The sequence below is a fragment of the Erithacus rubecula genome, assembly GCF_903797595.1.
Source record: "Erithacus rubecula genome assembly, chromosome: 22".
Classification (NCBI taxonomy): Eukaryota; Metazoa; Chordata; class Aves; order Passeriformes; family Muscicapidae; genus Erithacus; species Erithacus rubecula.
Window position 1 is genome coordinate 6,835,736 of NC_136674.1, and position 24,905 is coordinate 6,860,640.

Genomic DNA, 24,905 nt, shown 5'->3' on the forward strand with positions numbered 1-24,905 from the left:
CTGTGGGAGTTTTGGGTTTGGTGGTGTGGGCTTTTTTAATAGAGGATTTTTTTCCCTTTCCTGTGTTAATGCCAGTAGGACACATTCATAGTTCTGTTCCTTAAAAGCTGTTTGATCTGTAACCTAAATATTGTATTAACCAATTCCTGACTAATACTAGACTACCTAACACTGACCTAAATGTCAGGTTTGGACATATCTCTCCAGCTCCAAAAGTAAATAAATGGAAAGAAAGTGATATTATTCAAGTGTTTTCTCTGCCCCAGAAGACATTATTTAAGCATGTTTGAGTCCCAGAAAGATACTTCAGACTTCCTTATGGAGGGACTGTGGGAGATGGAAGTGTTAATAATAAATTAACTAAATTTCCCATTATTATTGTTATTATACAGTTGGAAAGCTCTTCACAGGAAAACCTGCAGCAGCTGGAGAGTCTGCAGGAGGCAAAGAACACTCTAGAAGAGCAGCTGAAGAAGGAGACTGCAGCAAAGGTAGCTATGATGTCTGGGTGTGAAGTGTATCTGCATCTTTTGTGATGAGCAGCTGTGTCAGAGAATGGGGCACTACCTAAGAATGAAAAGAAAGAAGCATTTGAATGTTGGTAAGGAACTGGCAGGGCAATCATGTCCTCTGGGTGTGGTTTAGATCCTCACCCCTGTTTTCACTGGGATTGTCAGGTGGTGGGTGTGAATTGCTGCTGCCCTGACCATCCCTGGGGCTGCCCTGCCATGTGGGGGTTCAGGAACATTCCTGCCAGTGGAGTGTCCTCCTAACCAAACCTTGGCTTGAGTGCTCTGATGCTTTTGAAGAAAGGATTTTTTTGTGGTTGCTGTAGCTCTACTTCAGCACTCAGGTGAATTAATCCCAGCACTCAGTCTCAGCCTCTCTTGTTGTGGTTTTGGTTTTTTGTGCCCTTTTTCCCAGCACTTCTCTGACTAAAGCTCAGGACAGCAAGGCAGTTGTACTGCCAGCAGCAAATTACTGCCCTAACCATGAACTTAGTTCACTGAAACTCAGAACTCTGCCTTTGTATTTTGAGATCTCTGCTCATGGTGCTGTTAAAGGACTTGGGGTTTTTTCAGGCTTTAACCAATCTGTTGGCACCTTTTAATGGGTATTAGCCCCTGATTTTGCACTTTGGAAAGCTGATGTGTGGAAAGACTTGAGTGTGGTTTAGTTTGTTGCCAAGGCCCTGTGATCACTGTGCTGCTTTCCTCTGGTATCTCACTTTAATCAGTTTATACAAGCTGCTGATTTTTATTCAGTTCAGGCATAAAGAACCTTTTCCTCCTCAGGCCAACCTTGAGCAGCTGGTGTTTGAAGAGAAGAACAAAGCTCAGAGGTTGCAGACTGAATTAGATGTCAGTGAGCAAGTGCAGAGAGACTTTGTAAAGCTTTCTCAGACACTTCAGGTAAGAGAGTCCCATCAATGCCTTTGGGCTACTTTAGTTTCATTATTTCTCCAGACCTGTGTAAAATAAGAAATAGCAGCTGTAGATTTTCTCCTGTTGGTATTTATGATCTGTTTTAGAATTTGTTACTGTAATAAACTGATCAGGTATTCCTACTATGACATTATTATTAAAGCTATTGAGATTCTATTCTGATTACTTGGTTCCAGCCAATTTTCAGTTATTGTACTAAAAGAATCTGTACAGAACCAAAGATGATGGCTCTTCCAGACCTGTATTTTCCCTTGTCCATCTCCTGATGCTCCTGATATTTTCATAGCAAATAATTCAGATACAAATAATTGAGGACAAAGTAAGGAACTGGTACTGCTTGATCTGAATAGATGAAATGGTTTTTTTCTGTTACAATTACTGCTTTCTGTTTATACTTTCTAAAAGTCTTGTCCTTCTCTTGTCTCTGTTGTTATCCTTGTATTTCCTCCACCAAGTGATGTGAGATGCCAAGAGGTGGCTGAGGGGAGGAATTTTGTCAGAGGTGTCCCCGAGGCTGGTCCTGGTTTGTCAGGCTGTTCTGTGCTGCAGTTTGTGACTGTCAGTGTCCTGGGGAAGCCAGGCTGGGCTGGGCTCACCTTCAGGCTCTGTGTTTCCAGTTTGCACCCCCTTTATGTTCCAACTTTGCTCACAGAGGAGGTGCTGAATTCCAGCCCCATCTCCCTGGAGTCCTTGGCCAGGCCCTCAGTGACATCCAGCAGAATTCAAACTGCACAGTTTCTGAGTCAGGCATTCAGATTTACTTGGAAAATTAACACCAGACTGTGGGAGATTTGTTTACTAGACACAGTTTAGCTGGGTGGACAGTAGAGGTCTGTCCTCTCTGGTTCTGGTCTGCAGGAGTTGGTAGGACAAAGGAGACTGTTGACTTGTCCTGCCTGGGGAAGCTGCTGCTTCTTTGTCCCCATCCTCACTTTTTGTGTTTTGAAGTCCTCCAGGCACTGGTTTATGCAGTTCTTAGAGCAAACTGCCACCACTTTGAAGATGTGTGGTGGTCACTTCCACGACTTGCAGGTAGTTTAGTAACATTCATTATGAGCTCAGTTAGAACTGTAGCTCTGTGTTTTGTGTTTCTTTCTGCCCTGAGCAGTTACTGCACATCAGTTTGTGCTCCAGTTCAAGCAGTGGTTTGTGCCATGTGTACTCTACACAGTGTGAGGTGACCATCAGAGGGGGATTGTGGTTTCTTGGCAGGGTTATTCCCTTCCCTGGCCTTGTCAGTGAGAGTCTGGGCAGGTTCCCTTTGTGTGAGGGGTCCACTGGCCAAATTAGTTATCAGCAATTCAGAGGAAGGGCTAAAAAGCAATTAAATGCTGCTTGGGGATTTATGACTGAAAGGCCAGTGCAATGGATGTGAAAGTTTGAATGGGAGAAAGAAATCAGTTGTGCTCTCTTTGCAATGATTTCATCACAGTTCTGCTGAGCCTTTTTTCAGCAGATCAGAAATAGCTTCAAGTGGATACCAGCAAAGCAAGGAGTGAGCTTGGAAATGGGATGTTTGCTCCAAGAGCATTTTGGTTGTGATCTTGGGCTGCTCCTTTACATTCTTTTGGGGGAGGTTTGCTTTGCACATCTCCACTGTCCCAGCACAGTGTCAGTGAGTGGACAGGAGTCAGAACACAGAGCGCTGGTGATGGCTGGAGCCCCCCAGCAATTGGGGCTTTATTGTAAACTCCTTCCTCTGGTCCTTGGGCACAAGTTGATCATGTGCTCCTTCACACCTTGCATTTGTGGTGAGGTGGTCCCTGAGGGCTGTGCCATTGCTGATGGCAGTGCTGTTTGCCCCTGCAGGTGCAGCTGGAGAGGATCCGGCAGGCAGATTCCCTGGAGAGGATCCGCGCAATCCTGAACGACACAAAACTGACGGACATTAACCAGCTCCCTGAAACATGACACCCTGCTGGGCTCCGAGGCTGCACTGGGGTTTTTAACTCATCTTTCTAGCAACATTAATTATTATTTAACTCTAACCGAGAGAGCAGAGGACAGCAGAGGGGAGCAGTGACTTAAGTTTTGTTTCTAGAGGGGAAAAAGGTTTCGTGCTGGGCAGGAGGAGAGCACAAGGGTGACTTGTAGAGTAGGAAGGAGAACTTTCTAATGGAAACACTAATGAGTGCAGTGTTTCGTGTTCCACTGAGTGGGATCAGTCCTTACATTCTGAAAAACTTCCCTCTTTCAGCCCACTTCCTAACCCAATCTAGAGTTTTGGAACATGTACCCCTGTCTTTCCCTCTGTCCTTTCCCCCACTACTGTGATCAAAGTAGCTGCTGGAAACTGTATTGTCCCTCCAAAACGTTGAAGAGCAAAGTGGTTGAAGTTTTTCTGTTTGAATAGTCAGTAACAGTATTCAGCTAGCAGAGAGAATGAGGTGTAGAGTATGCTGTATGAATATTTTATATTAAAATATGACTTTATTAGCAGGACACTGGATATTGATCTTATTTCATAACTCAGTACTTTTTTTTAAAAAAAACATTGGCTCTGTGAAGAATCTGAATGCTGCTGAAATGTGGAGATGAGAGAGCTGTGTATCTCCTGAACAGATAAATGCTAATCCAAAAGAAAAAGAATACTGTACTGAGAATTTAACTCCTTGCCATTTTTCTGTTGAATTCAGATACTGAAAGAAAAGCACAAGAAATGCACTGTTTTGTAATATCTTTTCAAAAATGTAATTTAGAACATGGAGCTACAACCAGTTGTTTCTCATTTCCTAAAGCTGAGCAGTGCCTGGAATCCCTTCTCTGTGGAAAAAACAAACAAAAAAGCAAACAAACAAAAAACCCAAACAGAAAAAAAGCTGGTAAAAGGGTGTGCATGTCTGAGCATTGGGCTGAGGTGGTGCAGGTGTGCTCTGCTCTGGGGGTGGCACAAGGCAGGAGCTCTCTGGGGAAGGTGTGGAGCTGTTCCTCACCCCTCTGCAGGATTGTGCTGCTGCAGCTTGGACAGGCCAGTGCAGCTCTTTGGTGTCCTGGCACTGCTCAGAGGTGGCTCCTGTGCCCTGGTTCTGCTCCCAGACAGTGAAATGACACTGACTCATGTGGCTGCAGAGGCAGGAGATTCTTGTGCTCACTCAGCTGGCAGGTTTGGGTTTCTTGTTCTGTAAATGCCCAGAGGTAACATGAACATTCCTCCTCCTCCTCCTCCTCCTCCTGCACTGCTGGAGTTCCTCCTGCAGCTGGATGGATTCCTCAGCTGGTGCAGGTGTTGGTGATCCTGGTGGTACAAACCCAATTTGTGAACTTTACAGATCAGTTAAAAGGAGGCTGAAGGAACAGATCCCACTGTCCAAAACTTGTTCATTTTTTCTCCATTCCTTGCTGTTTTTTCTTCACATACTTGGCCAGAGATTTGCTTTTCTTCATCACCTTCAAAAGTGACAGAAAATGCTCCAAACTGCAATGCACATGACTACATATTTTAAGTGCTTAGATCCTATTTTTAGCAGTGTATATCCTGCTACTGACAAAGTCAGAACCAGTGGTTTTGAAGAGGAATGCCTTAAAAACAGCCAAAAAAGCATCATACAAGCTCAATTCCTTGCCACTCATTACAAGAATTAAAGCATTTTATTCACCCTAGCAATTAATTCCCTTCATAATCCTGACACCCAAAAGTAATTTTTCCCACCTTAGTAATGACTAACAGATGGCAGAGCTGTCATGGCTAGAGATGACACTTTCACATAAAGGTGATGTTGAAATGTGGTTTGAGTCTTACTTGGTATTACCAGGGTAGGGATTTTTTCCCCTTTCTCACTATTTGCTGAACTGTGGGTGACAGCAGCCAGGTCCTGATGCATAAATCCAGGACCAGATGTTTTCATTCAGTTTTCCAGTGGCTGGGTAGACTTGGAGACAAAACTACAGGCCTTTAATAGGAGCTGCAGAACAGAAAGGAAAGCTTTTTTCTCTGTTCCCACCCTGCCTTGCCAAAAACTAAGGTGTGACTGGTTATGGGCTTAGTCACTGTAACTGGTGACTACTTGTAGGTGCCTCTTGTAGGGCAAAACTGCACCACATGCTGTACCCTCTTCAGCAAGCTGAGCACTTGAGGAACTGAGACTGGAAGTGTTTCACAGTAAAATATTTTTGGTTGTGTTTCTGGATGGTCCCAGTGTGAGAGCAGGGGCAGGGGCTGTTCCTGTCCCTGTGTGTGGCCTGTTCTCAGCAGCCCTGTCTGCTCTGGGCACCCCTGGCTGTGCTGGCTCAGAGTATTTCAGGTGCTCCAGGGCTGGGTGGCTTTTCCTTGCTGTTCTTCTGTGGCTCATGGGCACAGCTTTCCCCAGGTGTGGTGGTGTCAGGGTGAGGCCATGGCTGCAGCCTGGCAGGAGGGAGGGGAGTGGGGCAAGTGCTTTGGGCTCCTTGGTAGCCCCAGGGCCAGTGGAGCTGTTCCCAAACCCAGCCCTGCAGGCCTGGGGGTGTGCACTGTCTGCTTTTCCTTGTTTGTGGACCAGGCACTGCACAGGTCCCTGAAGGAGCTTCCTTGGGTGTGCAGAGGAGGGGCAGGCAGTTCTTGCATGGTTGTTTTCCCTTTCACCACCCTGTTCCATCACTCACCTCAACACCTGTGCTCCTGTCTCAGTACCAGCTGTGACCATTTTAGTGTTGGAACACGAGTCACCTTTCTTCACCTACTGCTGTGATGTCAGATTTTAAATGATTCAGTTTGGAATTGGAGCCCTGGCTGTTCACTGACCTGGTGGGAGATGTGCTCCCTGCAACCTGCTGTCCCTCCTGGGCAAGGACAGCAAAGCTTCAGCAGCAGCAGCTGAGCTGCTGCTGAACTCAAACTTAAAGGGGCCTTTAAAAGCAAAGCAAGACAGTGTGTGCCAAATTTGCAGAGCAAATGTAAAAGACTGTAAATGTAGGAAAAGCTCTTGGTGTACTCACTGGATGATGGATTCTGGTGTTACTGCTCATGAACATGAGAAAACAAATGCTTTTCCTTCCAGTTCTGGGCGTTGTGGAGCCTGGCTGGGGCCGGGCTGGGCTCTCCTGCCTCAGGCACTGTCCCCTGCCCAGCTGTGACACTGAGCTGTTGGTGACAGGGCCTGGATGGAGTTGTGTCTGCATTCCTGTACCTGTATAGTCCTAACCTGTACAAAGTGTTCTTGCAGCATGTCTGGTACCCGGTCCCTCCCCAGCAGTGCCCCCTGTTCCAGCAGTGCAGTCACTCCTGTCCCCCTGAGCTTCACCATGGCTCCTTTCCCAAGGGCAGGGGGAAGGACAACGATTCCTGTCCACTAGAGTCTGTTACAGCAGAGACTGGATTGGCCTTGTCATGGCAAGAAGGACTCCAGAGCCATCTTTTGCAAAAGGCAAACAGTGTTTGGGAGTCAATACTGCATTCCAGTGAGCCAAGCCATTGGTGTCCTGTGCAATCGTGGGTGTAGAATTCTGCTGTCTCCAGGATTCCAGTGTAACCATTTGTTAACTGTACTGAAGGTGTGTCCTTTATGGAGAAAGTGTTCCAAATTAAAAAAAGCTGCTGAAGTGTGTGTGTGCACGGCTCTGGTCTTTCTCTCTGCTCCAGGGAACCCCTGAGGGAGCAAGGGTGGGAGCCTATCCCAGGATAACCCCAGGGAGCTGCAAGGACTGCCCTCTAACACCCTGCATAGAAAACACCTCCCCTGAGAAAAACAAAATCCACAGCGTGTGAGGAGTCATATCAAAAGTATTTAATTTCACAACTCTTTACAAAATAATAAGGAAAAGGTGTATTGTTCAACATACAAATGGTAAATATACAGGGGGAATGGCAGGTAAAGCCCATGCAGCCTCTGGGTGCAGGGTCCTCTCCAGGGACTCCTCAGAAATTCACGTGGCTCCTGATGTCATTGATCTGTTTCACCATCTCCCGGATGTGTTCTCCCCTTCAAGAAAAAACACCCCCAGTGAAAAAGCTGCAGGTGCCACCTGCACAGGACTCAGTGGGGAGGGAAACACTTCAGATGGTGGAAGCAGGGGGTGGGAGCAGTGCCTGTCCTCCCAGGCTGGATTACAGACTGCACTTCCACACACACAGTATAGAGCCCCTCTCCCCCATCCCCTCCTGCAGCACGGCCCAAATGCCACCTGAGGCAGCTGCAGAGGATGCCAGGGCTCAGCTCCTTGGGGGAGCCCAGCCTGCACTTACTCCTCTCTCAGGACAGCCTGGATGCACTTGCTCTGGTAGGCACTGAGGCTGATGCTGGGCTTGCGGGGGCTTCGCCCCTTCTCCATCTGCTTCTGCTGGTATTCCTTCTTCATCTTCACCTGTGGGTTCAGCAGAAAACAGAGGCCCCAGTCAGTGCTGATCCTGCCTGCCACAGTGGGGGCTGGTTAATTACAGACTGCTGTGCTGTACTGCAGTTAATTGCTCCTTTCTGGGTTCAAACCTGCCTGCTTTTGCACTTCCCACAAAGAGAAGAAATGTCCCTGCCAGGCTGAGGAAGGGGGAGCTCTGAGGGCTCACAGTATGTGCAAAGGTTTGTCTGTGTTACCAACAAGGGCCCAAAGCCCCTTTAGTACAGTGGTGCTAATTAACACAAGTACAGCACAGAGGAGCTGTCAGTAACCTCCCAGCCTGGTTCCTCCTCACCTGTCTGATGGCATTGCTCAGGTGCTGCAGCTGGTCATGGATTGTCTGCAGTTCCTTCTTCATATCTTTTTCAGTATCAGACAGAACGGGAAGCTGGGAGTGGAAATTCCGAAGGACTTTCTTCATCCTTTGAACAAGAAATGTCTCTGGGTTAACTTCCCTGGTACCCAGCTCTGCTCCAACACCTGCAGCCTGGTGCTTTGGCCATGTTTCCAAGTCTCAGGGGCTTCACCTTTCCCTTCCACTGGTCTTAGGTGGGACTTCTGAGCATGGGGCTGGCTCAGGCTGGGCCTGCAGACAAATCACACCAAGCCCCAGCACAGGGAATTTCAGAAGCCCAGTCCTGTAACAAACCAGTGCAGCAGCTCCTGCCCACTCTGTTCTACCACCCTGCAAACTCTGCTGAACATGAGTGGTGTGATGTGAAATAGAGGCCTGTGTGCACTCACCTGTTCATGATGTCCTCTTGCTTCTCCTTGGCTTCCTCATACTTGTCAGCCAAGCGCTCGGCCATTTCCCGCAGGCTTTTCCTTAAGGCAAGGGAGGAACAGCTCCTTACTTCAGATGCACACACAGGACAAGCCAGGGGGTGGGAATAGGCCAAGGAAGCTGAAGCAGCCAGCTGGAGGAGGGAGCAAACCTACAGGATTCACTGTGGCTGGGAATGCCTTCCCTTGTCACCTGATCACACAGGGCCCTGTCCAAACCCCCACCCCAGTGCATCATTCCTGATAAGGAGACAGGTTCTACTCACCTCTCCTCTCGACAGTAATTCAGATCCTCCATCTGTTTCTTTTTCTGTCCCCACAGCAGCTTCACTCTGAAGAAAACACATACCAAACAAAAATCCAACCACTTGCAACCAGGGGAATCAGGATTTATACCACACAGAAAATGCTGGGAGTGGGAAGAACTAAAGACACTGGAAAAGGGGCAGTGGTGAGAAAAAACCTCCCCTTTTGTCCTAACTGTATAATGTAAATAACTGACTATGGTTTGAAGCAGCAGAAACTTAAGGCAATTTTCCTTTGTCAGGATTAGTGCTGAGGTCAGATTTCCTGCCACCCACAGGCCCAAGCAGGCAGACACCACCACGAGAAAAGTACTTTATGTGTGTGTGTGTGTGTGTTCACCATTGCTTTCTTCCCCATGAGCCACTATAGAGATTAACTATTAAACTCCCCTGCTTTTCCTGATAACTCAGTTTTAAGTTCTGGTATTCATTATTAGTTTTACATTTAGTACATTTGCTCATTCACCAGGATTAGATCCACAGAGGAGGGTGAGTGCTCAGTGCTTAGTGCTGCTGTGTCACAGACATTGGCCAGCACATTTTTATGAGTTTTGCATTACCTTTGCTGAATTTCCTCTTTTGCCAGGTCCTGTTTCAGTATATATTCCTCTCTGAACACCTGGGTGGCTCTGCTGAGAAGCTGAAGGCATTCTTCAGGGGGAGGAGCAGCATCCTTATCTGCAGATCTTAAGATTGATATTTTTGCAGTCTTATTAACATGTTCCTTTGAAAGGCTAAACCACTTTCAGTATTTATGGTAAAGGCTCAGGGGTTTGTTATGAAAGTGAGGGATTACAGTGAAATCCCTTTGCTAGAAATAATTTTTCTTACATGAGGAAATCCCAAGGTAGCTTAAGATACCCCAAACCCAGTGGGTCAAGCAATGAGAACCTCATCAGTTGAAGGCAGCCCTGCATTGAGCAGGAGACTGGAGCCAGGTGATCACCATGGCTGGACTGGATGCCACCCCCACAGGGACACAGCAGCTGTGTCCCAGCACTGCTGTGCCCAAGGCAGTGTGCTGTTCCATCAGGAGCTGGCCCCTATTCCCAAGTGTTCCCACTTGAGGAGGCCCAGGAGAAGAGGTTTTGCTCACTTGAGATGCAGGGGGTTGGCCGAGGTGCGCTGCAGGATGGCCTGGATGTGCTTCTCAAAGGAATGCTCCGCGTCGGCCACGATGCGCAGCGGGGACACGGCCAGCTCCTTGTCCTCCCTGGTGCACAGCAGGGGAGGGGAGGCAGGGTGGACAGTGCTTCTACCACACAGGGTACCACACAGGGGAGAACAACAGTCAGACCACTCACTGAAACCACAGCACAGCTTAACTGGTACTGCAGGAGAGGAACTCCTGCTCTGTGAGTTCCTGTGGTACTGCAGGCTTCTAAAAGCAGCTCTTTCAGTTAGGTGGTAAATGCAGCCCTAGCAGGGCAGCTAAAGCTCACACCCCCACTCCTGTTTGCTCGTGGCTCAAACTAGCAAGAATCATAAATATCCTTTGGCTTAAGGAGAAGAAAGTTCCACAACAAGGCAGGCAGACACTGGAACAGCAGCATGACCTTTCAACAAAGCACAGTCACTGCCCACCTCTGTGGAAACAGTGAAATAAACAGAAGGTCTGTAGGAGAACCTGAGTTAACACTGGCTCTGCTGATGGTACCTGTCCTATCTTAAACAGTGTCCTGCAAAAATAAGCTGAAAATACTGTCATCCCCTCAAGGAGTTCATTTCATTTACACCACTCTGTATCTTTGCCATCACCTCCAAAGAAAGTAACTGCTAGCACAAACTAAAATCCTACTTCTTTTATCCCCTTTCATGCACACATAACCTCAGTAGCCCATTCAGAATATCCAACCCAATGTAAAACTTCAACAATACCATCAAGAACATTTTTTTTGTCCTAACACTCACTAAAAGTGATTTGATTAATTATATCCCCTACAAACACCTTATCAGCAGTAGGTAAATACTACAGTAACACTTTACAGCTCAGCCAGGGAGTCTTCAGAAAACTAAACTTCACTGTGTGCCCTAAGAGGTGCAGAAGCCTGGGGTGAAACAATTAAAGAGTAACTGAAAAATAGGAGTATCTTTTTTTGGTCATCCCCATGCAGTCATGCACTTCAACTGAGAACCACATACAGGAGAGGCCTTGTAATGCACTCATAGGTGTTGGTGATGCAAATCATCGTGGGCCCCAGGACATCAGAAACAATCCAAAATCCTCTAATTGGAGCAGGCTGCCTGAAGGGAAGAACACAAAAATTACCCAGTCAGGAAAGTTTTTTGTTCCTGAAGTTGTACACATTCACTCTTTTGGGAATGCTCCAAGGTCAGGTAAATGGAAGAGAAAATTTCTGCTGGTCTGACAGGTGATTTTCAGACAGTAACACAAGAATTTAAGATACTACCCTAACTGTGCAGTAAGAATCCTGAAACACAAATTGTTCAGTTGTATTGTTTGAAATCTTTTGAGCTCACTTTATTACTTTAATGGGAAGAATTCAGCAAAAGATGACAAAGCATAAATATTTTCCATAGCAAGTCCCTAATTTGAAAGCAATTGAGAAAGGGTTTGGTTTCTTACCTGCATGGCAGTGGTTTTGTACAAAGAATATGTTCAACAAAGCACTTCTGTTCTGCCCCCAGCTCTTGTAAACTGTCTTTGTCTTCCTCATCTACAAGGAGACATGTCAGGATGCATCAGATCCACTTGACAGGGTGAGGGATTCAGTAGTATCTGCACCCACCAGCCTGTTACTGGCAGATGTTCATGTTCCTCACTTCCCTCACTCACCTGAACCAAGGAATTTGTGCAGTTTATTGATCCATGTCAAGCCCACACTGTGGACACCAGCTTCATGTGTGCAGTGGTATCTAGAGGGACATTTGGGATCTGAAATTGAAGCAGAAAATGTAAGACATGGCATTGAACTGAGAAAAACTCACCCTTTACACTTGCACTGCTGATCTTGTGTATGTACTTAGTGTCCAGTCAACTCTAACATCTTAGTGCAAGTACCAGAAACAGAGTTCCATGTCTTAAGAGTCTAAAATACTGATGAGTTGTTTTGAATCCTTCCTATCACATCAGATCACATCACATCTGCATCAATCAGATAGGTTTTCAGTGGCAGATTATTCAAACTAGCAAACCAGCATTCTGACAAGGTGCTTGCTCCCTAAGACCCAAACACTTTGTCCTGCCCCCAATTCCATGGGATAAGCAGATCCTTCCCTCAGGATCACCCTCCCCACAGCACTCCCTCACACAGGTCACAGGTCAGCACAGATGCAGAAACTTCTACTTTATAACCTCAGATGACAGGATTTAGTACTGACCATGTGTAATCTGCCCTTGAGCCAACACTGGAGCCCATCCCAAGCTTGCTCCTTCCACAGCTCTGTTGAGGGCATCAGGTAAATCCTTACTCTAATCCCTGTTTGTCTGACACCAATGAGAACATGCAAATAACTGGATCCTAACTGCATGGAATAAAAAGCCAAAAACTGAACAACAGCCCTACCTCTGTGCAGCTTGATTGGGCAAGAGAAGTCAGAGTCCAAAGGATCTTCTTCATCTCCTGTGGCCAGTTTCAGTGCAAGTTCCAGCTCAACACATTCAAACACGTACAGGGAAGGAATAAGATCCGATCTTGGGTCCCAGGACTTTTCTGACTGTAAAGAGCATTGAATTCTTCTGTGAGACATCATTTAAATAGGAATGCCAACATAAACAGCATCAAGAAACAATTACCAGTTTTAACTGTTGAGAAATGTAGTGCAAAATTACTTAAAAAAATAACTCGAACCCAGAGTTTCTTAGAAAATCCTCCTTAAATTAGATCATAGCAAACTTGATCAAACCAGGGTTTCTTAGAAAATCCTCCTTAAATTAGATCATAGTAAATTTGATCAAAAACTGATCTACTGTCAGGGTACACAGGACTGAGATTTAAAGTAAGTGTCATGGAGCCACAGGAACTGGCTGAAACAGGAGAAAGACTCACTGCCTCATTCCAAAACAACACAGCTTTGGCATTTGGCACACACCTCCAGCAATCCTGCCACTGTGCAGCCAGGAACTTGGATTAAAGCAACAGAAACGCCTGCACAGACAAGCCCCCAGAGCAGGAGCAGGTACCTGCTCATCATCCTCCTCTCCATCGAGCACCACGCAGTGGTAGAGCATGCCCGCCTCGGTGGCGATGACCAGGATGTTGGGGACGCAGGGCAGGCACAGCACGGCGCAGGCGTCGTAGCCGTAGTTGTCCTCGGCTGCTGGGTGCATGGGCAGGGGCCCCAGCAGCTTCCCCAGGCTGCCAGCGCTGCAAGGGACACACGGGGGGTCTCTGACTGCTCTGCAGGGTGCTGCCCAGCAATGGCCAGCAATGGCTTGGAGCTCCAAATCCCCTCTGCAGATGACAGGGCTGACCTGCAGCTCCGTGCTGGAGATCTCAGAGCTCATTTTATTGTATTTTATGCTTTCAAAGCAACCAAAGCTACACTGCAAAAATTCACGAGGAAACATTTTCATACTCATTAAAAGCTCAACCTAGTGATTACTCATCTGGTTTCTTGCACTGAACAAGCAGCATTTTGTGTTGTGGCATTTCTTTGGGCAGAACTTTAGATGGACTAAAGCCTGCAGACAGATCTGCTCAGTGCAGAGGCAAACAGTAATCTTTCTAACTCAAGTACCACACTCTTTAATATTCAACTACACAAGATCTAACTTGTAGGTCTTGCATCACCTTCTCAATTGTTAAAAGTAATTCATTCTTGTATCATTGATTAATCATCCTGATTTTCATTGCAGAACATGCCTGTGAACCCTCTATACTCTTCAAATATTTCTTTTTGTAGGATGCCTCATCCACAGCTAAGGATGCCTGTGCTGAATTGAAGACCACAAAATACACTGAACAGCTTTAGACCCTCTGACCTTTTTACAGCCCTGTGTCTTCATATCAGATTGCTGATGGTAAATAATGCACAGTGCATTCTGAGCAGTGGAAGCTGCACACACAGTGTTTGGATGAGAAAGGACAACCCACTGGTTTTGGATTCCAGTCCATCAGCACTGCCACAGAGACAGAGCAGGTTGCGATGAGCCCAGCACCTCTCACAGAGCCCCAGCCAAGCAGAGAGGAGACTCCCTCCCCCCAGCAGAGTACAAAGCTGCGAGCAGCCCGTGAGCCCTGAGGGTGAGACCCACCTCTGGAGCAGGCTGATGTAGGTGAGGAAGGTCTCTCCATTCTCGTAGAGGATGTACAGGGGGTAGCCCAGCACCTCCTCGCTGCCGCGCTGGCCCAGGACGTGCCTGGGCACCGGCACCTGCGGCCCGAAGTCGAAGGCCACGGCCGTCTCGCCCAGGGACGCTGTGTAGGCTCTCCTGGCACAGGGCAGGGAGAGCTGGGTCAGCAGGGACTGAGAGCACCAGGCTTCCCCTGGCCTGAGGCATGTGCTGCCAAACTCCTGCCAAACAACATCCAGCAGTGCCCCAGCAACACCAGGTGAGTGACACCCTTCCCATGGCACATGGGTTCTGCAGTGCCCCCACGGCTTCAGAGGATACAAGAGGTGTTCTGGCACTCCTGTGAGGCACATCATTAGTGCAAGATTCCCATTTCCAACCAGCCCAAGAGGGAAATAAAAACATAACCTATTTTCTGCATTCCTTACTCAAAAACCCATCCTTAACCCTGTCTTAAAATTAATATGTGTTTTTCAAACTGCTACTCTGACAAACACTTGACTGTACAGTTTGTCACCACTTTGTTTTAGAAGGATGGGGGAGAGGAGAGGGAAAGGAAAAGAGAAAGAAAAAGAGAAAAGGAGAAAAAGAAGAGAAAAATGGGAAAAGAGAGAGAGAAAGAGAAAGAAGACAAAGAAAATGAAAGACAGGGAAAAGGAAAGTGTAGATACTCTGCTGTGAGGAAGTGTCAGCACTATAGAATTCTAATCAGATTTTCAGGCACTTTTATCACCTACTCATTAAAAACACAAGTGAGAATACTGAGCTTATTCTGCAGAAGCATTTTAAAATACAAGAAGCCACACCAACCCTGTTTTGATTGCAAGGGTCTCCTCCTCATTGTCTGAAAGCACAATCACTTTGATGGGTGTCTGAGGCACCTTCAGACTGTAAAACCTGGGGGAAAGAAAGAGCAGCCATGCTCATTCTGCTGGCATTGCTGCACATTCCCTGCTGATGCAGGAACTCCAGCCACTCTCAGTCTGAAATTCCTCTCATCCTGTGTTATTTTATTGCTAACTCCAGTAAAAATGGCAGGATGCAAATACCAAGTGACAAAATAAGACTGGATATGACAAAAAAAGGCACTTCAGGTAACTAGCCACAAAGGGGGTTTACCTTATGGTGTTGTCAGATGTCAGGAGCACAATGTGGGGCTCCAAGGTGTCACAGGGGTACCAGGCTGCGTGCTTTAATGTCAGGGAGGTTGAGCTGGTGAAGAACCGTTCCGCAATAGGAATGGTGCTGGAACACAGAGCACAGAATTGCACTGGGACAGAAACACACACCACACTTCTAAAGGGGAGTGGGGGCAAGAAGAGCTAGAGACACAATGAAAAGGCTTCAAAGCCTTTATCTGTACTACTCTGAAAGCTGGAGAGGCAGCTTTAACTTGAAGACCTCCGTTATTTTTCCCCAAACATCTTCTTTTAGTTGCCATAGCTGAAAGATCCCAGAGAAATTGCCCCATCTCTGGAAGTCCAAAATCAGGCAGGACAGGGCTTGGAGTCCCTGTCCATGGCAGGATTTAGAGCTTGCTGGTCTTTAAGGTCTCTTCCAACCCAAACCATTCCAGAATTCTGTGAAAGGCCAGAGAATACTAGAGTATCTCTTCAGCAATTGCAACAAGTTTAGAAGGTCATTTCTTTGGATCACTTGACAAGCAGCCAAAATAATTTCATTCATGACTACCCCACAACCCCAATACAACCTGTGTGCTCCACCAGTGTGTTCTGTATCTGCCTAACCCCAAGAAAGAGAGGCTGTGGAGGAAGAGTGGCAGGACAAGGATGTCATTAACCACCTGGGGTCTCACTCACCTACAGTTCACCGTGGATTTCCCACCTTCAAACTCGGAATTCTTGCCCCAGCGCTTGGGCAGCTCCAGCACCATGAGCCCCTTGGTACCAATGAGCGCCACATGGTGCTGGGCAGGGCTCAGCAGCGTCTGGTGCACGTCGAAAAGGGGCGGGTTTATGCACAGAAGGGTCTGAAAACAGAAGTGTTACAGGGAAGCACAAGCCGTTCAAAGCACTCGCGGAAGCACAGCTCATCTTTATTTTGGATGGTGATTTACACGGCAGGGAAGGAGGAGCAACCCGGCTCCACGGCACGAAGCAGTGGGTTCCTTGGGGAAAAACACCCCAGGGCGGGCTGAGGGGTGATGAACCGTCCAGGGGCCCTCAAGGAACAGAGAACAGACCCCTCAGGCCTGTGCACACCATGGTGCTCCTCACATCCCTTCAGGCCTCATCACACCCCTCTTCCCCCACACTCCGCTCAGCCCCTCACACCCCTCCTCCCCTCACGGCCCCTCACACTCAGCCCCTCCTACAGGACCCCTCATCCCCTCACAGCCCAAACACCCGCACCCCCGCTCTCCTCCTCCTCATCCCCTCACAACCTCCCCATTCCCTCATAGGACCCCCTCACCGCCTCCCACGCGCGCTCCCGCCGGCGCTGGGCGCGGCCCGCACCTGGTAGCGGCCGAGCGCGGCGGGGTCGGTGCCGAGGCGGCGCAGGCCGATGTTGAGCAGGGCGGCGGAGGGTCCGTCCCAGAGCAGCAGGTCGGCGCCCAGCCCGCACAGGAGGTCGCGGAGCCGCGGCGGGCGGGGGGCGGCGGGCGCGCGCTCGCGGAGCCGGCCGAACAGCGCGTGCTGCGGCAGCGCGGCGCGCCACTGCTCCGCCGGGCCGCAATCGGCCGCCATCGCCCCGCGCGCCGCCGCCGCCCTGACGTCACGGCCCCGCGCGGCCAATCGGCGCCGCCCCACGCGGACTACATTTCCCGGCGCGCCCCGCGGGCCTGGCGCGCTGTGGGCTCGGCGCGATGGCGGCGCCGGTGCAGCGGCACCGAGCGCGGTACAAGAGCCCGGGCGGGCCGCCATGGAGGGAGACGTACCGCAGGGTGAGCGGGGAGGGGGCTGGGAGCGGGGAACATGAGTTCTCTCCTTCTTTGGATGTAGGTCGGCCCGTCCCGTCCCGGGACTGACCGCACTGGTCCCGCTGTGGCGGGTGTACCGCGCCCCGTGCGAACCTCTCTCCTAACCCCTTCCCGAACTCGCTCTGCGAGCACCCGGCATTTCTGCTGGGAGCTGCCATCACTCCTGCAGCCCCTCCGGGACACGGCCAGCCCCGCTGTCTCCCGTGCCCTATCCCCATCTTGCCCCAGTCCCCCGCCCTGCCCCGTGTCCCCTCAGGGGTCCCGCTGTCTCAGCCCTCCGCCGTGTCTCCCCCGGGATCCCCCCATATCCCGCATCCCGCCCAGCCGGTGCTGACGCCCGGCGCTCTCCCCTCTGGGCAGCGCTGCATGGAGCGGCTGAGGAGCAGCCGGGCGCAGCTGCTGCAGCGGTACCGCCAGGCCGGGGACGGGCCGAGTGCGGCGGCCCCCGGAGCGCTGCTGGTGCAGGAGGTGATGGAGCAGGAGTGGCAGGAGCTGCGGGACAGGCTGCCCGGCCTCGGCGGAGATCAGCCCATGGAGCAGGTCAGTGCTGGCCCCCAGCATCAGCACCAGGTGTGTGATACAGGGGTGCCAAATACAGCTCCCTGCGGGTAGCACTTCAGCTTCTCACTGGAGCTGACAAAACTCGAGCTTCAGGGTTTCCAGTTCTACAGCTCAGGAAGGGTGTTGAGCTGTGAAAGTGCCTTTGGGCATGAGTGGGGAAATTCTTTATTTCCTTCACAAACAGCCTGTGGATCATAGCCGAGGGTTGGTTTCCTCATCTGTGCTTTTTATAGCTGCTCTGTCACTTCCCTCTTCTGAGAATGCAAATGAAACCTGAATGTCTTAAAAAGCAAGTTCTTGGACAGGCTGTACTTGGATCCATTCTAGCTGGCTCTGCACGTGTTTACAGTGAGGTTGCTTCCCACAGTGCATGGGTTTGCAAACACAGGGATTTACTAGACAGGAGAATAAGAGTGAATTTATCTGCTCAGTCAGGTGTTGGAAGTGAGAAAATAACTGGACGGGAGGATCACTGACTGATTCACCTTTCAGATGCTGGAGGACCCTGATGAGCTGGCAGTGCTGGAAGAGATCCAACAAGAATTGATCTTGCAAGGTAAGATCTTTACACATCTTCTGGCACCTATTTGATGTGTAACATCCCTGACCTCCTAGTAATGCAGAACAGCTGATGCTGCACCCCTTGGTTCTTGTAAACCACGTGATACAGGGGAAGAGCCTCCTTAGAAATCCTGGTATTGAGACCTCTTCTCACTGTTTTAAGAGTTTAAATGGCATTTTAAGGTCTGTGAAAGAGGCCAGAGAAACAGGACTGAGGTATCTATTAGCTCTAGAAACCTTTATAAATCAATTCAGTATGTTTTTTCCAAAATATCCATAGAAAGACCCATATGAGACCAGCTGATCCACAGAAAAAACTGGATTAGCAGGAATGATTTCACCAAGTGTAGAAATCTGACTCAAAGGAATAGAAGTTGTTATCAAGCTGTGTGCAGCCCAGCCCTGAGGGGTTTGCTGTGCTGTGTTGTTGCAGAGCAGCTGGTGATGGAGGAATACGAGCGGAGCCTGCGCCTCGATGAGGAATGGCTCAACGCCATGCTGGACGGCCTGGATGCCACTGACAGGGTCATCTGCCCAGTATGTAGGAAGTAAGAAAGCTCTTGGCATTGGAATCAAGATTCCCCACTCTCCTAAGCAGTCTGAGCTTAGAAATGTGCAGAGAAAGGCTGCTGTTCATTTCAACAAAATGCCTGAGCAATGATCTAATTCTATTGGGTGGGGGGTGGTTGTCTTTTTGTTTCTTTGAGGGGTTTCTTTGCTAAAATCTTTCTTTGTTCTGGGTGTCATGATGCTCATTGTTTCCTCTTCCCAGGAATAACCTGACTGTGCAGGCTCACTTGGTTTGTTGCCAGTGTGGACTGTACATCAGCACACAGGTGAGCTGCACTGTGACATGTTGTGTGTGGCATCTCTGCTGCTGCAGAGGCAGCTTTGAGCTACAGACAGGAACTCAGGTGACTTTTAACTAATTCTTCTCAGGATATGACAGAAGGGAAGCTTCAGTCACTTCTGGAAAGCACCTTGACAGAGCACAGCCAGAGGTGCTCACACAGCCCTGAGTTCACAGTCACCAGTGGCATGGAGGAGGAAGCCAGTCTGCTCATGAGCTGCCCAGTGAGTGTAAATGTCAGGTTCCTGGAAAGGATTCCTGCTTGGATCCATGTCTCAGTTACATGGGCAGAAATCACAAGTCTGTTGATCCCTGAGGTTTGTGTGGCTGTTTTTTAAAAAAATTCCTTGGAGAGGACTTTACCTTTGACCACCAGTAACCATAAAAGAGAAGTTCCAAAGTGCACACCTTTAACTGCTGGATTAGGGAATCTTTCAAGGACCTGTCAAATTTAGTTCCCTAACATTAGCCAACAACTTCCAAATCTTGTGTGCACCATGTGTTCAGATAAGTGTTTCATGAAGAAAAGCTCTAAAAATTACTTAACTCTCCTCAAAAGCTTCATCCAGGTGTCTCAGAGAACAAGCAGCCCTTTGGCTCAAGCTACAGCTGATACTTACTTTGTAATCTAAAACTAGTGTAAAGATAAATGTTAGGGGCAGAGCATTTCCAGTAGAGCCATGGAATTGTTTAAATTGGAAAAGACCCCTAAGACCAAGTCCAACCATTCCCCCAGCACTGCCAAGGCCACAACTAACACATGTCCCCAAGTGCCACATGTCTTTTAAATGTCCCCAGGGATGGTGACTCCACTGCCCTGGGCAGCCTCTGCCAGTGCTTGACAACTCTTCTGTGAAAATTTTTCCCCCAATCAATAGTTTTTTCTATTCAAATAGTTTTGAACTTTATACGTTAACACAACTTCTCTGTTCAACTTTTTTGTGAAGGCCTGTGACTCCTGGATGATTCTCCTCTAAGGTGATTCAGCTGCTGCTTTACTTCTGGAAGACTTCAATACTAAACTTCACCCAGAGCTGCTAGGACTCTTGTGTACATACTTCTAACTGCTGCATCAAAGACACTTCAGAAGGCAGTAGTATTGCCTTGACCTGCACTTTTTATCATACAGGACATGTTTTGAAATAAATATATTTAGTTTATTTTGGCCTTTGTGTTGTCTTTAATACTATACCTTATGTTGGACTTCAGCTTTCTCTTTGAGTTTAAATGAACCTAAAATAAACTAAGTAGCTTAAATAAACTTAAAACCTTCAAACAACAATTGGAGGCACCAGTTTGAGAAGTGCTCAACCATCACTGCTACAACTATTCTGTGAGCAGCTCAGGCATGGACAAACTCTGCCATCACTTTCATGGCATCTCTAGTACAGCAGGAACAAGAGAAACCACCCTTTTCAATGATATGTTGAACAGTTTTATTCTCCACATTCACTCTTAATGTACAAAAAAAACCCATGCAGGGCAAGGCAATTCTGGCCCATAGCGTGGGAGAACATGACTGGGGCTGCACCATCACTGCAAATCCCCAAATCCAAGTGAGAATCCTCGTTCTCCCATTCTCCACCTTCCACATTACTTACTCTCTGCATCCACTGTGAAGATATGTTTGGGTATTGCTGGATGAAGCAGCACTGTGGAATACCCACATTTGAGGATAAGTTTCCTAGCCTGACCTACTGACATTTGACAAAGCTTTTCAGGTCTTCAAGGAATTTGATGTACTCCTGGTGCTCCAGGGCAGTGCTGAGCTCTATTAACTCATCAGCAAAGGTGTTGTCCACTCCTCTGTCAGCCAGGAAATCCATCAAGTGATCATAGAGAGCCTGGGGCAAGGAACAGAAAACTTCCTTAGTGGAACACACCTGGGAAGGGAGTGCATTAAAATGTCCCCTGGCTCCTGGCACTTCCTCCCAGAAAAATCAGGCCCAGCTCTCACAGGAGGGCAGGCCTGACCTTGGATAGAACATCTGAACCATGAACATGTAATAAAAACCCAAACCCAACACCACAAACGAGCTGCACCCTGCAGATGATCCCCACATTGAGGGAGTCTGTCAAGGATGACACAGGCCAAGCTGTGCCTGTCCCCTCTACCCAGGGGTGAACTAACACATTGAAAACATCTGATGGACAAGTTTGTTTAAAAAGCTTGAATGTTATAGTTGTGAACTTTGCTTTTTCCTTTTCATACACATTTTAAATTAATTTAATGTCTTAAGACAGGGAAGAAAAAGAATAATCACTGTGGAATGGTCTACAGCACACTGAGTAATTTTAACATGAATGCTTCCCAAGGGGATACACTCTAGGATTTTTACTTTCAGTTTTAAACTAAACAGCCTCAAACTAAAAATTGTAGCTTTCGAACTGGCATTGAAAACAAGAGAACACAGATTCTTGTGCATAATTTTAGTGCTACAACTGTAGCAACAGACCTGGAGAACCAGGACACAATGTATTTTATCAGATAACACACAGAGATGCTTTTATCTAACCACGGTGTCTGATAAGCCACATTGTTAAACACACTGATCAAAAGATGTTTAACAAGTGTCAAAGCATTTCTAGAGTGTGATTCCCCCACTGGGAAATCCACCTACAACATCTGGAAAGGAAAAGTTCCATCTGTCTGATTCCTGGTAATGCCACCTGCAGTGCACGGCCCTGGGAGCAGCAACACCCTCGGTCTGCAGCTGAACCAGCAGTTCAGGGGCAGAGCAGGGACAGTCCCTGTCCCAGACAGGTTTAATTCCCAGGAGAGGTGAGCTGAGTGCCCTCTGTGGCCTTTAGCAGCACCTACCCAGTCAAGGGAATCCGTGTTGAGGGTGTAGTTGGTGTCCTTCCAGTCAGCCTCTCCAGTGGGCTGGAAGCTGACCTCCCGAATTGTGAAAATATCACTTTCTTCCTCTCCTTCATGTCCAATCTGAGGCAGGGAAACAAATGCAAGATGTGCAATTAGCTCCAATTATTGGGCACACTCAGCCAGCTCAGCCCCAGGCTGGGAATACCTCAGGAAATGCCCCAAGGCCAGACAGGCTGTGCCTCTCCCTTCTCAAGGTGTGCCTGTGAGGACAGGCACAGACATGCACAGAACACAGGAAATCCTCTAAGCTTGTGCTCCAGGAGGGACCTGATGTGAATCAGCAGTGTGAGTTATATAAATATACAAAAACCTCTTCCAAATATGTCTTCCCATGTCTGTCTCATCTTTGTCAACCAGGACTGGCTGTTAAACATCTCCTAACATTTACAAAATAAACCAAGAATACCAGCATGAGCAAAAGCTCTCAATTTTATTTTCTCCCCTCATTTTTTTAATCCCTAATTCTCTACTGTAATTCCATCAACAGCCCAATAAGCAGCTGATCAGAAACACCAGGGCAGGATGTGAGGAATGCCATAAACATTTCCTCCCCACAGTTCTTGCAAGCACAAAGCCTTTTTTTTTGTGTGTGTGTGATTAAGAAAAATAAAGAAATAAGGGGAGACTGGATATTGTGCAGATTCAGAAAAGCAAGAAATTACAGAGAGGAGTTAAATCCAACAGGGCACAGTGACACTCACCTCATCTTCAGGGAAATGGCAGTCAAGCACGAGGGTCTGTTTTGTATCATCTTTTATTACTTCCACAACAAAGTTTGGAGTTGATGTAAGTTCAGGCTAAATAAGAGAACAGTTGCATCAGCACTGGAATCTGAACAGGAGCCAAAGCAATCACAGCACAGCCCAGCCAGCACTGGGTATTCCCTGACACCTTCCACTATCCCAAGTTGCTCCAAGCCCCATCCAACCTAATCTTGGACACTTCCAGGGATGGGGCAGCCACAGCTTCCCTTTGCCAGGGCCTCCCCACATCACAGGGAACAATCTCTCCCAATACCCAATTCAGCCCCACTCCCTGTCAGCTAAAAGCCATTCCCCATTAACCTGTCACTCCATTCCCTTGTATAAACTTTCCCTCTCCCACTCTCCTGCAGACCCTTTTGGTACTGAAGGTGCTAGAAAGTCTCAGAATTCCTCTAATTTCTCCTCACAGAGCCCTCCTACCCTGCTCTGCCTTTCTGCAGCAGAGGAAAGTAACAGCAAGGCCCTGGAAAATCTGCACTTTGTGACTTAATGCTCCCAAATATCAAGGGGGAGAAAAAGCCTCAACACTTAAAGGCTCCAACTTCCCTAAGGCAAGATTCCCACCTTCATCTGTGTCCCCAACATTAAATGCACATCAAGGCTAAATCACCTCCTGCTCATCAGGTTTCTGCTGCTCCTGAGCATCTTCTTCATCCGAGGGTGGAATGCTGTTATTGATGTTGAATGTAACAGTTATCCTGCAAAAGAAACAATTCCTTTGAACACACCCAAAAATTGCCCATCAGAATGTCTTTTAAGTCCTCGTTCAGAATTCACACAGCATGAACAAAACCAGGTACTGCAGTTAAAACACACGTGAGAGAAGCTGCTCCCCCCAAATGCTCTCACTTTGAAAAGTTTTACTGAACTATCATTTTTAAAACAGCAAGACCACGTGAAAACTTTGATCACAAAACTTTGTAGCACAAAACACAGCAACAAACTGCTGTGAAAAAGCCACCTTTGACCCAAAGTGGTCAAACAAAGAGCGTTTGCACCTTGCAGTCTGGGGCATGAGCACATGGAGAAACCTGGTCACTGTTTCACTGTTCCCCTCCTGCCCTCAGTGCTGGGGACCCTTCCCAGACCCCACTTACTTTTCCCCTGCGATCTTCCGCACCAGCTTGGCCTCTGTGCCATGGACTTCCAGCTCCCACCCCCCGGACACCTTGGGCAGCGATTTGTGCTTCTGGATCTTCTTCTCCTCCTGGATCTCATCCGTCAGGAACTGTGCAAAGGCTTTGTCTCCTGGAGGGGAGAGAAAATGGGGTTGGGGAAAAGGAGGGTTAGGGAGAATTAAGGAAAAGAAGGGGTGAGTTCACGGAAAGAGGAGGGAAAGGGGTGCTGGAAAATGGGGGATTAGGGAAATGCGAGGGGGTTAGGAAAAGGGAGTATGGAAAGGGCGGTAAGAAAAGGGAGGGTTAAGGAAAAGGAGGGTGAGGATAAGGGAAGGACGGGTAGGAAAGAAGGGTTTGGGAAAATGGGGATTTGAAAAAAAAAAAAAAAGGGGGAGTTAGCAAAAGTGGAGTTAGGGAAAATGGAATTGTGAAAAAGGACGTTCGGGAAGGGCGAGTAGGGAAAGAGAGGCAGAGAAGGGGGAGAAGGGGAAAAGCGGGGTTTTGCTAGAATTTAGGGAAAGGGATGTTTTAGGGAAAAAGGGGATATGGGAAAGGTGGAGCTGCCTTGGGGAAAGAGAGCAGAGAGGGGAAATGCCTCCCCCGCTCCCCACGTGCTCCCCAGGACGGAGGGTGCAGCGCTCACCCTCGGTGTGCAGCCCGCCGCAGCCGCAGGACACGCGGCCGGCCGAGCCCCGCCGCGGCCCGCAGCAGCGCCGTGCGCCCCGCGCCGCCGCCCAGCTGCCACAGCGAGCGCGCCAGGCCCGGCGCGGCGGCGGGCGGCGGCAGCAGCGCCGGGGCGCCGCGGAGCTGAGCGGGCGGCGCGGCAAAGGGCGCAGCGCGGCGGCGGCGGCGCGCACGGAGCGGGCGAGCAGCATCGTGCGGCACCGGGCGGCGGGACACGGACGGCACTGCCCGCCCCGGAACCGCGCCGCGCTTCCGGCCCCGGCGGGCCCCGCGCGGGACTAGGGACCCGGGTTCGAGTCCCGGCCCCGGCGGGACGCAGCGTGCCAACGCTGTGCCTGGGAATGGGCAGGGATGGCACCCGTACAGGTCCCTTCTCAAGAGAAGGCATAATGAGAGCTTTAGGAATGTGAGAGACAGGCACAGGTTTTATCCCAGACATCATGCCA

General features: G+C 48.7%; 4 protein-coding genes across 5 annotated transcripts in view; 2 read left to right on the forward strand and 2 right to left on the reverse strand.

Moving 5' to 3' along the window:
- RABEP1 (rabaptin, RAB GTPase binding effector protein 1) overlaps positions 1-3,887 on the forward strand; it is a 42,890-nt gene extending 39,003 nt beyond the window's left edge. The window contains exons 16-18 of the mRNA XM_079324740.1: positions 393-491; positions 1,296-1,412; positions 3,255-3,887. Of these exons, the coding sequence (XP_079180866.1) occupies positions 393-491; positions 1,296-1,412; positions 3,255-3,356 (318 nt within the window). The 3' untranslated portion in view covers positions 3,357-3,887. The remainder of the gene's footprint in view (positions 1-392; positions 492-1,295; positions 1,413-3,254) is intronic.
- Positions 3,888-7,122: 3,235 nt separating this feature from the next.
- On the reverse strand, positions 7,123-16,836 carry NUP88 (nucleoporin 88). 2 transcript variants are annotated; one of them, XM_079325258.1, is made up of 17 exons: positions 16,574-16,836; positions 15,917-16,086; positions 15,216-15,341; positions 14,907-14,993; positions 14,058-14,234; positions 12,984-13,167; positions 12,367-12,517; positions 11,637-11,735; positions 11,427-11,517; positions 10,982-11,083; positions 9,936-10,052; positions 9,400-9,525; positions 8,801-8,866; positions 8,496-8,576; positions 8,047-8,173; positions 7,603-7,721; positions 7,123-7,339 (listed from the first exon to the last, which is right to left on the reverse strand). In XM_079325258.1, exons 1-17 carry the CDS (start codon positions 16,802-16,804, stop codon positions 7,276-7,278), a joined length of 2,118 nt encoding a protein of 705 aa, XP_079181384.1. In that variant the 5' UTR covers positions 16,805-16,836; the 3' UTR covers positions 7,123-7,275. The 2 variants fall into 2 exon arrangements, with proteins under 2 accessions (XP_079181384.1, XP_079181383.1); XM_079325257.1 differs by having other exon boundaries at positions 9,936-10,094; positions 16,574-16,835.
- Positions 16,837-16,869: 33 nt separating this feature from the next.
- RPAIN (RPA interacting protein) lies at positions 16,870-20,169 on the forward strand. Its single transcript, XM_079325275.1, has 7 exons — positions 16,870-17,001; positions 17,398-17,577; positions 18,091-18,154; positions 18,593-18,707; positions 18,932-18,995; positions 19,099-19,233; positions 19,957-20,169. The coding sequence occupies exons 1-7, from the start codon at positions 16,924-16,926 to the stop codon at positions 19,984-19,986; spliced, it is 666 nt and encodes a 221-aa protein (XP_079181401.1). The 5' UTR covers positions 16,870-16,923; the 3' UTR covers positions 19,987-20,169.
- Positions 20,170-20,431: 262 nt separating this feature from the next.
- On the reverse strand, positions 20,432-24,665 carry C1QBP (complement C1q binding protein). The gene is given in 8 exon segments (XM_079325274.1): positions 20,432-20,853; positions 21,831-21,953; positions 22,595-22,690; positions 23,268-23,355; positions 23,755-23,905; positions 24,419-24,476; positions 24,478-24,566; positions 24,569-24,665. Coding segments are annotated over 8 exon segments (837 nt in total). The 5' UTR covers positions 24,651-24,665; the 3' UTR covers positions 20,432-20,703.
- Positions 24,666-24,905: the final 240 nt, after the last annotated feature.